Source organism: Penicillium hordei, assembly GCF_028827395.1.
Source record: "Penicillium hordei strain IBT 12815 chromosome Unknown utg000002l_segment0_segment0, whole genome shotgun sequence".
NCBI classification, from domain to species: Eukaryota; Fungi; Ascomycota; class Eurotiomycetes; order Eurotiales; family Aspergillaceae; genus Penicillium; species Penicillium hordei.
In genome coordinates this window covers 1,322,981-1,337,857 of record NW_026623143.1, presented here as the reverse complement: position 1 = coordinate 1,337,857, position 14,877 = coordinate 1,322,981, and the positions used below count along the sequence as shown (strand labels likewise).

The window sequence follows — 14,877 nt, the reverse complement described above, 5'->3', positions numbered from 1 at the left end:
ACCACGATGTCTTAACAGCTCTTTGGCCATTGTAGGGGGATATGAAGCGGAATAAGTCAACGTGGTCATTATTCTCCTCCCGCATTGTATCCCATAGTGTATAGAGAAGAACGCTGGGTTTTTAGAATGCGGGAGGGTTCATTATGGATGGATTGATCATTGATCCACCCATTAATCAACTGATCAATTACCCCGCAAGGCATTTGTCAGTGATTGACTTAGGCATGCAACTATTCATTCAAGTTAGCAAATAATCCAATAGTCAGATGCATTATAGCTCACTAAACAGCATCTATTTCTTGGAGGCCATTGAACTTCAATAAACTCAGTCCTGCAAGGCTGAAGTGTGTGTGATACACATCGACCATATTTCCGGGTCGATCAGCAAAGCCACCAGCATCAGGGTCCTAAATAAGGCTTAGCAACAGATTCCACCACACACAATAGGCAATTAACTGACCTGGCATTGTAGAACAAATGCGGCGAGCTTCTCACCATCGATCCAGTGAAGACGGTCAATCATGGCAAGACTTGATCCAACCCACCAGCTGTAGCACGCATCTGCAAGTTTTTCTGGTCGGCCATTGAAACCACCGCTTTCGATCTGGCGCTCGCTCAGCCAAGCTCCGAGTCGATCCTTGTTCACCAAGTCCAAGCGACCAGCGATGGCCAACGCACCAATGCAAGTAAACACCTGGCCAGCATGGGACTCGGCACCGGGGCGAATACCATAAGCTCCATCCAGGTTTTCACAACTTTGAATGTGAGAAACGGCTTTGGGGACATCGATCAGGTCCATCAGACGCAATAGTGACAATGCATTTAGGGCACCATATAAGAACCGGGTATCTGTTTCGCCCCACTGGTCTCCCATGAAGGAGCCGTCTGCATTCTGTAATTTTGCAATGACTATGATGGTTCAGTAAAAAATCATTGATATCAGTGAATATGAGGGAATACGTACAAGACCCAACTTTCTCCTTGCCACCTCGGCCCCGCTTCTCGAGTTCATCGACAGCATCAATGGTTATGAGGATCTGAACGGCAGAAACGGTGTATAACATATGAGCATCATGACCCGGGGCAGCACCGAAGCCTCCATTATCATTTTGGCACGAAAGAACGAAGTCGATGGTCTGATCTCGGGGTAACGTATCCGGATGACCTAGAATATGCAGGGCTGTGAGACCCCAGTAGACACCATTTAGTCGTAGGTGCTCGGTCAGCCAATATTCCAGCTCATCTTTCCTCTATGTTGGTCAATCATCACCATTCACTCAACATTTTCTATTCTTTCAAGGAGCACGCACAGTGTCCAGGTTCTTGATGTAAGTGACATGCTTTGAGGTGTGTAGTTCAGAGTCTGCGGGGCTGACCCCAGCTCTACCAGGGCCCGATACTAGAGCCATGTCTTGGGAACAATGGGGGTGATCTCAGAAGACGAGCAATGATTGGATAGGGATGTGCAGGTTAGTAGATCGAAGATCTGAGAGCTCGTGAAACTATTGTTTTAGCACAAGGCGGTGAAGCTGCAAGCTAGGTCATTTATGAACCACTGATGACATTTGTGGCTTGACCTTTTTTTAATGGCTTGGAAAAATGCAGTTAGGCTGGTTTTCTTTTTCTTCGGATAATTTATAATCCGTACACTCTCACGTGAGAAGAACGAGTAGCACGTGCTTCGGCTAATTCCAAGGTTATCAATTTGATAATCCACCCTAGGCAAGCGCCAAAGGTTCTGTTACATTTGCTATACTATTGTACTCGACGTTCATTGGTAGAGACTCAATAGTATCCACTCGAAATGTCCCGTGCACCACGCCAAAAGCACTGTCATCCCCGAGGCGCTAGTTTGACATCTCCAGCCATGTTTCAGATTGGATGGAACCTCAAGTGGAAAGATGCGAACACGAGGGTGGTGTGTAAAAGAATAAAAGAACCGTGGAAGAGCTGTATCAAGTAGAAAAGTGCGCTAGAAATAGTACATACAACATAATAGGCATTGTTCGCTGTAGGGCTTTAGTATAAAATACAATCTAAGCCGTTACACAGTATCCATATTTATTCTCTCTATAGGATAGTGCTCTGGAGTATTGTCAGTGAGTGTTGTAGCCCCGAGTCTTCCCATGTTATACAAGGTCTTTTTTTTTTTTTTTTTTTTTTTTGGCTAACAATGCACACCGTATCACAATTGTAGGCAATGGAAACTTTCTAAAATTGTCTCTAAAACAGGTATTCTCCACATGAGGCAGTTATCCTTGGTGTGAGGTCTTTATCCGCAAGCGGGAATATGGGTTCCAAGGTTGGATCCGAGACCAGGCTAAATTAATTTATAAAAAAGTGGACGCGACAACTTCGGACACGGACATGTTTATGCATTCATTTAGCTCTTACCCCTGATGTATGAATAGATTTCTGTTAAATACATAGATAAAGCAATCGTTGCTTATTGCCTTGAGCACTTACTCCGTATAGATCATGGGCTATATTATATGATATCCGTAGAGGTATACTATAACCAGGTGCATATGCGACCATAAACAAGCCCAAGTACAACCATGGATCTTCCGGCAACGGAAATCAGGTACTGATTTATTGTACTGTCACTGGTTCTTCGATCAACCAATGACAGACCACATCGACTGCAACGTAGGCAACACATTCCGTGGCTCTGACCTACAAAAGTGGAGAGCTCCGATCATTCGTGTACTCCGTAAGGAGTACAGCCCACTATAATCGTATCAAGTACCTTTGGACGCGAATAGAATCTAATCCCGTTAAGCTCCAGTGTCTGAGAGGGTTTTTTGGGTGATGTGAGCCAATGCAAATTGAGTAGACCTAAAATGTTATCGGAATTTGATAATGATGAACGTTTATGACTATTTATGGACATTTATGATGCTCCTCCACCGTCACACTCGGATCATCCACAGGTGTTCCTTGGGTCTACAAAACTGACGTTTCGGCCTTCAGGGGGGATCAGATAGGGATATTTTTTTCCTTTTTTTTTAAAAAAAAAAGATATTCCACTCTTTTTTGTGGTCTGTATCCATAGAAATTATAGAAATATTTAGGTGCCTAAGTAGGAAAAAGATAATACAGAATGTGGAACGGTTTCAAGTTCTCTAATTCCTATGATTTTTGATATGATCTAATAATTATGACTTCTATAATACTAGCGTGGCTTGTCTGATAGTCTCTACTCGGACTAGTGTACCGCTAAGTCTATTAGGAGACACTTGGACTTTGGCGACTTTTTTTTTGTTTACAGTTTCAGTTCTTCACCTTTCATAACCCTGACTCCTACATCATACATCATACCGTCTTCGAAATTGAATTCTTTCATCGGTTTACCTTGATCCACCGCAACTCCTATCTCGCCCCCCCTTCCGCCCTGCCGATCCCCGAACTTCAAAGCGCCTAAAAAGAGGGGGGAAAGTGAACTTGCACTGAACAAGTCCCGGTCTCACAAACCTGGAGACATCGGTGGAAACAAATTGAAAACACATAACATGAGGAATTTGGTGAGTGATCAGCTGAATGAAGGAAACCCGTTCATTGTTTCTGCGATTCGTTCCTGGCCTTGTCTGTCGACAAAGAGTCGAGGTGTGGCTTCGTTTAACTCGGGGTTCGCGTGTATATGTCACCTGCGGTCTCACCTCTTGTCTTTTTTTTTTTTGGATTCTTCTGCTTCTCCTTTCACATGTCTCTGATTTCGCGCTGACCCTATAACTGGCGCTTCAGATCCCACGCCCTCAATACTTCGTTTGATCCATACTACTTTCGTCATTACACCTGACGTTTAGGTAGACAACATTACCTATCTCCCAGTACTACTCGGCTTTGAAAGTCGCTTCGCCCCCCACCACACGGTCAGACCTCGAGCATTGATACCCGTACGAGCCTCTCAGCCGCATACGTGACTTGGCTTTCAGCGCTGACCAAGTACACGTCTAGCAGCCCAAGGACCAATTCATATTCATCTGAAGCTGTGACGCGGCACACAACCCACAAAATCTTGACCCCCGAACCTTCATATTCATCCTGGACCAGGTCCAATTGTCGCCCAACATGTCGAACCGAACTTCAACAGTGCCCAACCTCGACTTGAGCTCGTGCAAGACTGAGTCGAAGAAAGAGAAGGTTTCATCGCCTGTGACGCCAGGTGACCACAGTTCAGACGAACCGACCCCCTTAACGCCACGTTCGCCCAAGTCTGCATCAAGCTCTCCACTCTTCAAAGGCGCAACAATTCGCCCTGTCATGCAAGACTCCGACAACAAGGCAACTAGTCCTGTTCCCCCACTTTCTCCTAACACAGGCTCCGCCGAGCCTACGACACCCGGTCTTACAGCCATTCCTCAACATTTCCCTTCTTCCAAAGATTCAAGGCATACGCGCGATGCCTCGAAATCATTCTTTGGCAACCTCAAAGCACCGAAATCATCACACAAGTCACAACGTTCAGATAGCTCGGAGAACTCCACCGAACATACCAAGAGCAGAGGCAGCTCCAGGGAACGGAAGACACCAATGGCTTCGAAACAATACGAGTCAACGCCTGATCTTCCAGGGGAACTTGCCCATGCGAATGGCAACGAAAGGACTAGTGAGTTTCCATCGCCACATATAGGGACCATATCTAACAGATTAATCTACAGATGGACTCTCAGGTCACAATAGTTCGCAGCAAACAAGCACTAAGAAAGTCGCTACAGATCTAGAGTCCGCCGTGCCGAAGAAAAATAAACAACGATTTGCAAACCTTTTGACCCGATCTCGCTCCATTCGAGTTGACGACTCGTCCGGACCCAGACCACCACGCCGGCGTCCCTCTACTGGTCTGGCGAAACTTGAAGAGTTCAGTCAAGGCGCAACAACGACCGCGACCGCGACCGCGACTGCGACCGCGCGACCCGAACGCACCGTCCGAGGAGGTTTGCAGCCTCCTGAGCGCCAAGCTGATACCGTGTCTTTGCGAAAAGAGCGTAGCCACGGTAACATTGTTGCATCGGGTTCGCTGAGTCAAGTTTCCGGCGCCGGGGCTACCATTTTCAACAATCTAAAGTCTTCATCAAGCGGCACTGCAGATCGTATTGGCAAGGCTGGGAAAGGATTCTTTAGCAAGATCACTCGCAGCGGCAGCACCAACGAGAGAGAGATGATCACTGATGATTCGTACACGTGTTCGGTGATCAACCTTCCGCTCATTGAGCAGGCGAGAAAGACCCGTATTGCGAAGAAGCTCGAAGACTGCCGAGACAAGACCGAGTTCTGGATGCCTGCCTTGCCATACCGCTCAATTGATTATCTCAACTTTAAGGGTTGTGAGGAAGAGGGCCTTTACCGTGTACCCGGTAGTGGCAGGGAGGTCAAGCATTGGCAACGACGATTTGACACAGAACTCGACATCGATCTCTTCGAAATCCCTGATCTTTACGACATTAATACGGTTGGATCTCTCTTCAAAGCTTGGCTTCGTGAGCTTCCGGATGAGCTTTTCCCCAAGGCAACGCAAACGATGATTGCTATGAAGTGCGAAGGCGCCACGACCGCACCGCAACTACTCAAAGACGAGCTCTCCAAGTTGCCACCATACCATTACTATCTCCTTTTCGCCATCACATGCCACCTCAACCTCCTTCACTCATATGTGGACCAGAACAAAATGGACTACCGAAACTTGTGCATCTGCTTCCAGCCCTGCATGAAGATCGACGCATTCTGCTTCCAATTCTTAGTATGTGACTGGAAGAACTGCTGGCAGGGATGCTGGACCGAGAAGGAATACCTTGAGATTGAGAAAAAGATGGACGAGCGCGACCTGCGGGTCTCAGTAGAGCAAGAGGCCGCTAAAGCAAAGGAACGAGCCTCTGCCAGCCATGAACGCGCTATCTCATCTTCCAGCAGCAGCGCTGGGGAAGAACCTCGCCAGCCAGCTCGCCCGGCGACCTCGATCTCACGTCCAGCAACCACTCACCTAGAACCAGCTCGCCCAGCAACCGCTCGAACCCGAAAGGCTCCGCCAAAGAATATCGAGACGGCACATAACCGGAGCATCTCTCAGCTTCCCGAGCTTGGCCCACCGCTCTCTCCTATCAAAATCTAGATCCGACAAACGTCCCTCACACCAAATTGTCCTGGATTAAAAACAGCTTCACATCGTTATCTACCTTTTATGACCTGCTTCCAATCCGGCTGGCCCGATTTCCGTTCTATCTGCAGGACCGGATAGTACTGGACAAGTTGTTCCAGAATGGCATCCCCTTCCTTCGTCACGACCACTTTTTCCTCCCCCCATACCTCTGATACGATACGTCCATCGCCCGCTAGCGGTATGATTGTCGATATCCCCATTGTCATTTGGTCTCAACCGCATATTGAGATCAGATGCCCCATCAATATTCCTCTTCCATGTGTACATCCTTTGCTCTCCTGACACCTACTCCGAAATTGGCGAATGGCGGGCCGTTTCGTTTACTCGTACCATTTTGCTTACCTCGCATTGTTCTTCCCTCTTTTTGCTGCCTCTTGTCTATTTGGAAGCGCAATAAATCTCATTCCATGCTTCGCTTGATATCGCGACATCTCCAGATTCCCCTCTGCGGTTGACATTGATTTCCATCATCGCTATTTGCTTCATGCGTGTTTTTACACTGTTTTGCAATGGGGTTTGTTTACATTTCCATTTCCGTCTTTTTTTGTCTGAAGTATTCATTTGGCGTTTCCTTTCGAGTATTGTACAATAAAGAAAGTGAGAAAGGCACTTTTCGGTTCGAGCAAGATCATTTCTGTTACAATAATCCTCGTAGCCCTAAGGATCAAAGGTTATATCAAAGGCTCTTGCACAGAATATGCTTGTTACGGTCTTCGTATACTCCTAAAAAGACATTGAAAAGAATATTTAAAAGGGAGAACATCTAAAAGGGCATCTAAAGCCATCTAAAAAGAACAGAGGAAGTGACTCCCAAGGTTGGCTTCCAAATTCGGAGCGGGATGACCAACTTTCCTTAAATTTGCACTTTTCAGTTCGAGTAAGATCACTTCTGCTACAATAATCCCCGTAGCCTCACACAGATAAATCAATGCCATCGAACCATCGAGTAAAGGCCATCGATAGATGCAACAAGAGTGCTTTTAGTGAATCACGGTATGTCCACAATATATGAAGAATCCCATTCGACTCCCAACCCCAACGCCAGAGATGTAAAAAGAATCAAGACAGGAAAAGGCCAGAGGCCATAACATAAGCGTGACAAGAAAAGAAAAGAGCACAAAAGAACCCGATAAAAACCAGGTCAATCAACGACCGCCTCTCATTTCGCACGAGCAGGGTTCGACCGCTTCTCATTCGAGCGTTGCTTACGCTCATTACGCTTAATGCGTTCCTTGCGCTCGGTCCGCGAGATACCGCGAATGTTACCGCCCTCAGCATTGGCCTCAGCCTCCTTCTTCCACTTCTTCTCATCAACCTCAACAAGCCATTGGTTCTCGTCGTCCTTGTTCTTGCCCTTGTAACCCCAGCGTGGTACCCACTCGCCGGAAGCCTCGTCGTAGGTGAGCTTCTTGCGGCGCTCCTTGTCCTGGCCAGCAGCACCGGGCTTCTGGCTGAACTTGCCGATACCCTTCTTGCGGGCGAACAACTCCCATTTCGTGGGTGCCTTGGGGACGGGAAGCGGCTTGTGGCGAGGGAGGTGGATATTAGGCTCTGGCAGGGTGAGAAGCACGCCGTCAGAGACGGAGGTCTTGATCTCGCAGGTTGTCAGGAGCTGGTTGAGGAGGACCTGGACGCCATCACGGGCTGTGGCTTTCAGCGAGTCGTTCAGTTTCTGGTCCGCGGGGAGCTCCAGGGGATTGGGGTCGTTGACGAGCAGGTGGCCCAGGTCGAATGTGTAGGGAGTGGGCTTTGAGACGGTGATGGGCCTTGATTGAGATGTTAGTTTCTATATTTTTCTTCATTTTCTTTTTTTGGTCGTGTATCCGGTTCGGGAAGAGGGATTCTTACAGTCTCTCGGTCTTGGAACCAGCCGCAGGCGCGGAGTTGGCCATCTCGGTATCAGACATAGCGATACTAGTAAGTATTGGTAGACTGTTGATATTCAAAGGTTGGTATCAGCCCGAAGAAAAAAAAAGTTGGTTATCAGATACAGCCGCTTCTACTTTTCTGCCATGACTAAGGCATCCCGACCGCCTTTCCTTTCTCAGGGCGGGCGGATTTCGCATCAAATTATTGACCGAAGTGTTAACTGCTGTTGTTTTCTCAACTCAATTCCCACCCACCTCTCCATCTCAGCACGGGTTGTCCCCTCACTGGCCGCGCCGGTGTTTCTGACAACAATGGCCTCCTCATGGTGCTGGAATTGCCTATCGAGGCTTCGCCCGACACCGCGAGCACTACTCCCGCCGTCCGCAACGCCCCGGATTTCGAGCGCCCCCTTCCACTCCACCGCCGTGCACTATGCCCAGCCGGCCAAGAAGAAGGGAAACAGCTTGACTGTAGTGAAGCACAGACAGTCAACCAGCTTGAGAAGGAAGAAGAAGAAGGTTGCTGATCGCGGCGGCCGTCCCCCGGCCGTGGGTGAGCGCAAGGCCTTGCGGAAACGCATTGTCCTGAGCAACCCTAATGCCCTTGAGATTGAGGGTATGCTGGAGCTGTCTCCGGAGACTATGGTGGACTCCCGTCTCCGTGGTACCGTTCTGGGGTTGCCTGTACCGATGATCGATCAATTGAGAGCAGTGCAAGCCTTCAAGCCTAAGCAAGGCTGGTCGATATTCCGCCGACCTGGAACGGTCCTCCGACGTGATACCATTGAGATGGGTCGTTTGTTTGAGCATATCTCCGGGGAGGGCGATGAGGCCCAGAAGGGCAAGGTTGTCAAGAAAATTGTTACCGGTATGAAGGGGTCTGGCAAGACCGTGCACCTGCTGCAGGCTATGGCCATGGGTTTCTTGAAGAAGTGGGCTGTGGTCACTATTCCCGATGGTAAGTGTGACTATCTGCCGGTGTGTATTTCAACTTTGCAACTACTGACCTGTCAATCTTGCAGCCCGAGAGCTTGTGTCCGGTGACACCGCCTACGCCGCCATTGAAGGTAGCAACCCGCTGCAGTATGTCCAGCCTAGTGCGACCTCGGCTTTGTTGACTCGCACTGTCGAGGCCAACCGGGAACTCCTCGCTAGCCTGAAGGTCTCCCAGAAGCACCCGGCTCTGAAGATGCTGAAGCCTTCCTCCACCCTCGAAGACCTCGCCAAGCTTGGCTTCAATGATCCTGCCGTCTCCTGGCGCGTATTCCAGGCTCTTTGGACCGAGCTTACTGCTACTGCCCCTGCTGAAGGATTGGAGAAGGACTTCAAGCCCCGTCCTCCTATGCTTGTTGCCGTGGACGGTCTGGCCCATTGGATGACCGAGAGTGCCTACCGCTCCGCGGAATATAAGCCAATTCACGCCCACGACCTCGCCTTCGTCCACCACTTCCTCTCATTGCTGAAGGAAGGCGATTCCCTGAAGAACGGCGGTCTCCTTCTTTACGCCACCTCATTCTCGAACAACCCCAACCCCACGGCTCTCAAAATTGCCCTGGACCGCCTGGCCGCCCGCCAGGCCGGTATCAGCGCCTCATCGCCGGAATACCCGCAACTACCAGCCTACAGCGATGCTGATCCTCGCGTCCTGGAGCTGTTCCAGCCCGCAGAGAAGGCTGTCAGCCCACTCGAGTTGCAGACACTGGGCGGTCTAACTCGCGATGAGGCTCGTGGTTTCATGGAGTACTTTGCTCGCAGCGGCTTGCTGCGTGAGATCATCAATGACCAGTGGGTGAGCGAGAAGTGGAGCTTGTCTGGCGGCGGTATCATCGGCGAACTGGAGAAGTTCGGCCGCCGTGTTCGCGCCACTGCTTCCGTCTCGAAATAAGGGTTCCATCTTGCATTTCTTTCTCTTGTCTTATCCCCGGCTTTCAAATTTGTCTTTCACGTTTACTACTGTATATCGGATCCTGGGGTTTTCCTTGTGTGTTCTTTGCCCATGTATTTTACAAATCTCACTTGGTCCGCTTGTGTCTGTATGCATATAATGGATTTGTTTTTGGAAAAGTTTTATATCCTTTTATTTGGCATTTCATGATTGTGTCATTGGGTTGGTCTCTTCCACGACTAATGAAATACTAATCCAAAGAGCACCATTCAGGGCTCGACTTTGAATCCAATGCCCTCAAGCATCCAACTTCTTCGGCCTAGGCCCACGCACCAAATCAGGATAATCAAACTTACCCCCAATATTCAAAACCGAATTCCCCGGATGCGCCTCCTTAACCACATCATCCCCCCGGAATAAAAAGTTCATCGGGAACCCAATATCAAACTCATAAGCCGCTTCAATCTCCGTCAGATCCTCGTCCGACAAATCAACCCCAAGCCCCTCAATATTACTCAACAAATGCTCAACCTTCCGCCCACCCACAATCGGCACCACATACGGCGCCTTGCGCATCACATACGCCAACGCAACGCTGGTCAACGCAGTCCCATGTCGCTCTGCCACAACCTCCAACACTCTCGACACAGCAATGTCCCGTTCAGTGACTGGATTCTGTCGTCCAGGATTCCCGCTCTGCACGATCTCTTCCCGCTGCGCGGTTGTTTTGAATGCGCCGCTGCCGAGTGAGCCCCAGGGTGCGAGGCCCATGCCTTCGGATGCGGCCATGGGGATTATGTCCCGCTCAAAATCGCGTGTTGCCGCGTTCCATTTGCCTTGATACACAGAGAAGGGGCGGAGACCGTGATCGCGTGCGTCTGTGATTTTGGTTAATGACTTGAATGGGGGTAGCGGTGTGGTATAGCTATCTGTAAAAGTAAAACTTACATTGGTTCGCCTTGGCTACGATCCACGCTGGTGTATCACTGATACCCAAGTAAAGCACCTTCCCGGATAAGACTAGCTGGTTGAGTGAGGTCATTACCTCCTCGATGGAAGTGCTGAAATCCCACCAGTGGACATAGAGCTATTTATTCGGAGGGTATTTGTTAGCAAGAATATCCGGAGAAGTAAGCCCAAAGAAGCGGGCAGCCACAGCCACGTACCAGATCAATATAATCCGTCTTCAATTTCTTCAAACTTGCATCAACAGACAGCTTCAAGCTCTTGGCATTATTGCCGATGAAGTTGGCTTGAATCTCAGACTGGTTGTGTATACGGTAGGGCGAGGTATACTTTGTCGCGAGGACGATTTGGTCGCGCACGCCGCGGACTTCCATCCACTCGCCGAGCCATTTTTCGGATTCTTCCGCTTGGTAGTTATTTGCTCTTTGGTGTTTGTTAGTGGCTGGGCTCAGTGGGGAATATTATAAGAGTGACTGATTGATGCTATACATACGTATCGATGAAATTGCCTCCATTCTCATAGTATGTATCCAGAATCTGGAAAGAGGTCTCTTTGTTGCATTCCCCAAGACGGTCTTTCCTATTTCGGTGTTAGTTACTCTATAATTGACATTTGGGATATCCATTGATATGTATTTATAAGTAGGTATTTCACGTACCAGCCATCACCGAAGTTCATGGCACCTAGGCATAGTGGGCTCACCTTAACACCAGCGGTGGGTGCCAACAGGCGGTAGCGGCCGAGGTAGGACTTGGGGGTGGGAGCTCGGGAAAACATGGTCAGAATTGAGGATTGAAGCTGATTTGGTGTAAAAATGAGGATTGGGAGGATGTAGAAGGGGGCTTTTATAGCACACCATATGCGGGGTTAAATGTGTTAATAATCTATGTAGGATAGATGTCTCCAAGCTGTGATATGTAGTTAGTATATGTACATGTAGTATGACCTCTTTAACTCCTAAGTCCGGCCAAATCTGGGTTTGGGGACAGTTCAGGGTTAACTCCGTTGGGGTACAGTATATGCGACATTTTTACTTATTCACATATTCAAGTAAATAGAGTCGTTAGTTCTTGTTATATTAAAGCTCAGAATCCGCAATACAGGGCCGGGCCATCCCCAGCCCCATCCCTAGCCGTAACATCCTCGGTCTCATTATCGTTAGCCTCACCATCATTGGCCTCATCCCCATAATGCGCCCCCCTCATCCTCCTTCTCATCGTCCTCCTGGGATTCCGGGTCATCGATATCGTAATATTGGTCGTATATATCATCCACAATCTCCCGATACTCTTTCATATATTCATCAAGCTCAGAATCGTCCTCTCCGAGAACACCACGCCAATTTTCCTGCTTTGGAGGAATCATCACAGGCCCTGGTGTCCAATCAACAGCCCCATCGTCCTGAACAGCCTCACTACCGGACACGGATTTGGCCTTTCCATTATCAACAGGAGGAACAAGCCCTCTGCCTTGGCATCTGGGACACCCGCAATTCTTTCCAAACAACTGCACGGCATGGATATTGAGTTCGACATCTTCACCGACAGCATCAGCGATCCTATAACGTTGATACGGAATTCTAATCTCTTCTCCAGCTTTGATATCTTTGTTCGCCCAGATGACTACGCGGTTGGGGACCTTTTTGTCGTATCCCCACAGTGCGTTTTCAAAAGGGCGACAGGAATGATTGAACATGCTTAATCCAGGGAAGAGGTAGAAGTTCCCAAATGATGGCTCCATTGCCGAGAGGTCTTCAAGTCTGTCTTTCATTCTAGACTGTAGGGTTGGGTGTAGCACCGGCTTGGGACCATCCCAGTCATTGAATGTTGGGTTTGCATCTCGCCGTACATGTTCCCAGGGCACAGCATTGACCAGCAACTTCCGTAGCACGGTCTGAATAATCCAAGTGTCGAATGAAAGGTCGCTGAAGATATCCACTCCAAGATTGAAGAGGATATCGAAAGGTATCTGGATATTACCAGCCAGAGTAAAAGGGAACCAGCTCTCTCTCCACGGCTCGTTCGTGTCAGTACCTGCCTCAAGAATGAGGAGTTCGTTAATTTCATGCGCGAGAAGATTAGGGTCCTCTTGGCGGCGGTGGAGCGTGAGTTCGAGCACGCTCTTCAAGAGTAGACTCAAAACGGTCCCGTGGCGTTCATTTGTGTGAGTGAAATACTGCGATCCCCCCCACGCCACTTTATTAGGTCGCATTGCGTCGTGCAACCAGCCCCAATCTAGGCCACAGAATTCTTGGAAATGGTATGTCTCGCGCGCAATAGCCAAGCAATGGGGAGCCACGCCGTCTGATATTACATTGTTGGAAGAACAGAATAGCAGAGCGCCCCTCGTAGCTCTGAAGTATCCGACATCCGCACATTTACACATCATGTCAAGACACGCACAAGTAGGCGGGTGTCCCCATCCCGGAAGGGGTGCCAGATTATGAATGGAGTCCCAGTTGTCCCCGATATGCCGAACCTCGTCTGGGTCAATCGCCGTTTGACAGTTGTCACATCGTGGGGCGTGGAGGGGCTCTTCGCTTTCATCATCAAGGAGCCTGTTGGGTATGAGATTTCCGCGAATAACGGGTTCCTCGTAGTGAATCAGGGTTCCTGCTTTGATGTTTGCAGTGGCGAAGACTCCCAACCCATTGAAGGAATTGTCCTTTGTGAGTGTTGGTTGTACCTGACATGTCCGTTTGGAAGACGTCCCGACACTAGCATTAACTGTGAAAATGTTTGCATTAAATGCATTGATGAAATGTGGTGCTTCGCGTCTCACGTCCGCTTGGTCGTATGGATATTTATCGGCGCCTGAGATCCATCCTCGGCTCCATTCATGCCCATAAAGGGATGGATGAAGCGCCGAGGGATTCTCTCCTGTGTTCGATCTCCGCTCTCACGGGGGCGCTCACTGTCATCCGCTTTTTGGGGACTGATACGTCGCGGTATGGTAGTGGTCTTTGGAGTTGACCCTGCATGTGGTCGTCGAAATCATCCCAACAATTCAGTGCTGCAAGGCTAAGACTAGTGATACTGTGAAGGGCGTTTCTCAGAGTTGGAATGAAATAGTTGATACCATTTACCTTCCTCATTTGCAGAACTTCCCTTGTCATTGGGACTCCTTTGATCTTCAATTCTACCATCAAGTGCTGCTGAATGGCGTCCCAAACTCTGGTATACATCCCAGGGCGTTTGTTCCTTTGGGTTGCTGTCGTCAACACTTCGCAGAGAAGTTCTCCGCGATAGGCGTCTCCAATGGCGAGATCAAAATGGCCCAGCAGATAATGGCAGTACGCGCGGCTGTTCCAGTAAGTTGGGTTGTATGGGCTCAGTTTAATTGCTGCAGTGTACATTTCAAGTGCAGACATATCTGTTCTCGTAGCAGGGCTCATTACAGGCCTTGGCTCACGATGAATACCCCAGTGACTCAGGTTGCTTTGTCTCGAGACCCCAAAGCGCTCATCACATTCGTATTCCCATAGACGACGTTGAAGGTCTATTTTTCTCCCGTCTGTGCTTAAACCCCTTGATGTCAGTTCGTCTGTGAGTGCATCTTTCGTCCAAAGATCCGGGTCTCTGACGTTGAGGCCGTGTATGAATACTTTTTGTTCCATTGCGTCTAGCCCCTGCACGCCATTATAGGTCTCGTCCAAGCCCTCCGCTGTGAATCTGACTCGTGCATCCTCGCGAGAAATAGGCAGAAGTGGATTGCTCATCAGGTGCTCATAGACATTGTGAGCCAACGCATGCATTACCGATCGTTTTTCTTCGGTTGCTCGTGTATAAGGTCGATGGGGATGTGCCTTCCATGCACGTCCGAGGGACTCATCGGGCTGCTGCCAAAATCGGCGGGCAAGAAATGCGTCGTCTTCGGTCAACGCTGGGGCTAGTGGCGCTCGATTAAAGAGATCTGGCCGCTTTGGAAACGGGGGTGGGTGGACGATGTCTCCACCTGGGTAGACTTCGTATAGTCGTTGCCTCGGATCCATCTTGGTATC

General features: G+C 49.2%; 6 protein-coding genes across 6 annotated transcripts; 2 read left to right on the top strand and 4 right to left on the bottom strand.

The window, feature by feature from the left end:
- Position 1: 1 nt before the first annotated feature.
- N7537_003797 (Rab geranylgeranyltransferase subunit beta BET2) lies at positions 2-1,430 on the bottom strand. Its single transcript, XM_056894855.1, has 5 exons — positions 1,311-1,430; positions 965-1,250; positions 461-909; positions 283-407; positions 2-230 (listed from the first exon to the last, which is right to left on the bottom strand). Exons 1-5 carry the CDS (start codon positions 1,407-1,409, stop codon positions 188-190), a joined length of 1,002 nt encoding a protein of 333 aa, XP_056754603.1. The 5' UTR covers positions 1,410-1,430; the 3' UTR covers positions 2-187.
- Positions 1,431-4,071: 2,641 nt separating this feature from the next.
- Positions 4,072-6,109, top strand: N7537_003796 (uncharacterized protein; the record flags this gene model as incomplete). Its single annotated transcript, XM_056894854.1, has 2 exons — positions 4,072-4,609; positions 4,662-6,109. The coding sequence occupies 2 exons, from the start codon at positions 4,072-4,074 to the stop codon at positions 6,107-6,109; spliced, it is 1,986 nt and encodes a 661-aa protein (XP_056754602.1).
- Positions 6,110-7,316: 1,207 nt separating this feature from the next.
- N7537_003795 (ribosome biogenesis protein RRS1) lies at positions 7,317-8,112 on the bottom strand (the record flags this gene model as incomplete). Its single annotated transcript, XM_056894853.1, has 2 exons — positions 8,006-8,112; positions 7,317-7,923 (listed from the first exon to the last, which is right to left on the bottom strand). The coding sequence occupies exons 1-2, from the start codon at positions 8,062-8,064 to the stop codon at positions 7,317-7,319; spliced, it is 666 nt and encodes a 221-aa protein (XP_056754601.1). The 5' UTR covers positions 8,065-8,112.
- A 225-nt stretch (positions 8,113-8,337) lies between these two features.
- Positions 8,338-9,910, top strand: N7537_003794 (mitochondrial 37S ribosomal protein mS29; the record flags this gene model as incomplete). The annotated part of the gene is made up of 2 exons (XM_056894852.1): positions 8,338-8,983; positions 9,048-9,910. The coding sequence occupies 2 exons, from the start codon at positions 8,338-8,340 to the stop codon at positions 9,908-9,910; spliced, it is 1,509 nt and encodes a 502-aa protein (XP_056754600.1).
- A 297-nt stretch (positions 9,911-10,207) lies between these two features.
- N7537_003793 (aldo/keto reductase) lies at positions 10,208-11,654 on the bottom strand (the record flags this gene model as incomplete). Its single annotated transcript, XM_056894851.1, has 5 exons — positions 10,208-10,788; positions 10,859-10,997; positions 11,077-11,299; positions 11,370-11,456; positions 11,536-11,654. 5 exons carry the CDS (start codon positions 11,652-11,654, stop codon positions 10,208-10,210), a joined length of 1,149 nt encoding a protein of 382 aa, XP_056754599.1.
- Positions 11,655-12,056: 402 nt separating this feature from the next.
- Positions 12,057-14,868, bottom strand: N7537_003792 (uncharacterized protein; the record flags this gene model as incomplete). Its single annotated transcript, XM_056894850.1, has 2 exons — positions 12,057-13,562; positions 13,792-14,868. 2 exons carry the CDS (start codon positions 14,866-14,868, stop codon positions 12,057-12,059), a joined length of 2,583 nt encoding a protein of 860 aa, XP_056754598.1.
- Between the last annotated feature and the right edge of the window lie 9 nt (positions 14,869-14,877).

Excerpts from the sequence above, each read along its gene's own strand:
- N7537_003797 (XM_056894855.1), bottom strand. The coding sequence starts at position 1,409 with ATGGCTCTAGTATCGGGCCCTGGTAGAGCTGGGGTCAGCCCCGCAGAC. Across the intron at positions 910-964 it reads CAAGGAGAAAGTTGGGTCTT|TCATTGCAAAATTACAGAAT; the intron begins GTACGTATTCCC and ends GAACCATCATAG. Across the intron at positions 231-282 it reads CAAGAAATAGATGCTGTTTA|TTGCATGCCTAAGTCAATCA; the intron begins GTGAGCTATAAT and ends TTGAATGAATAG.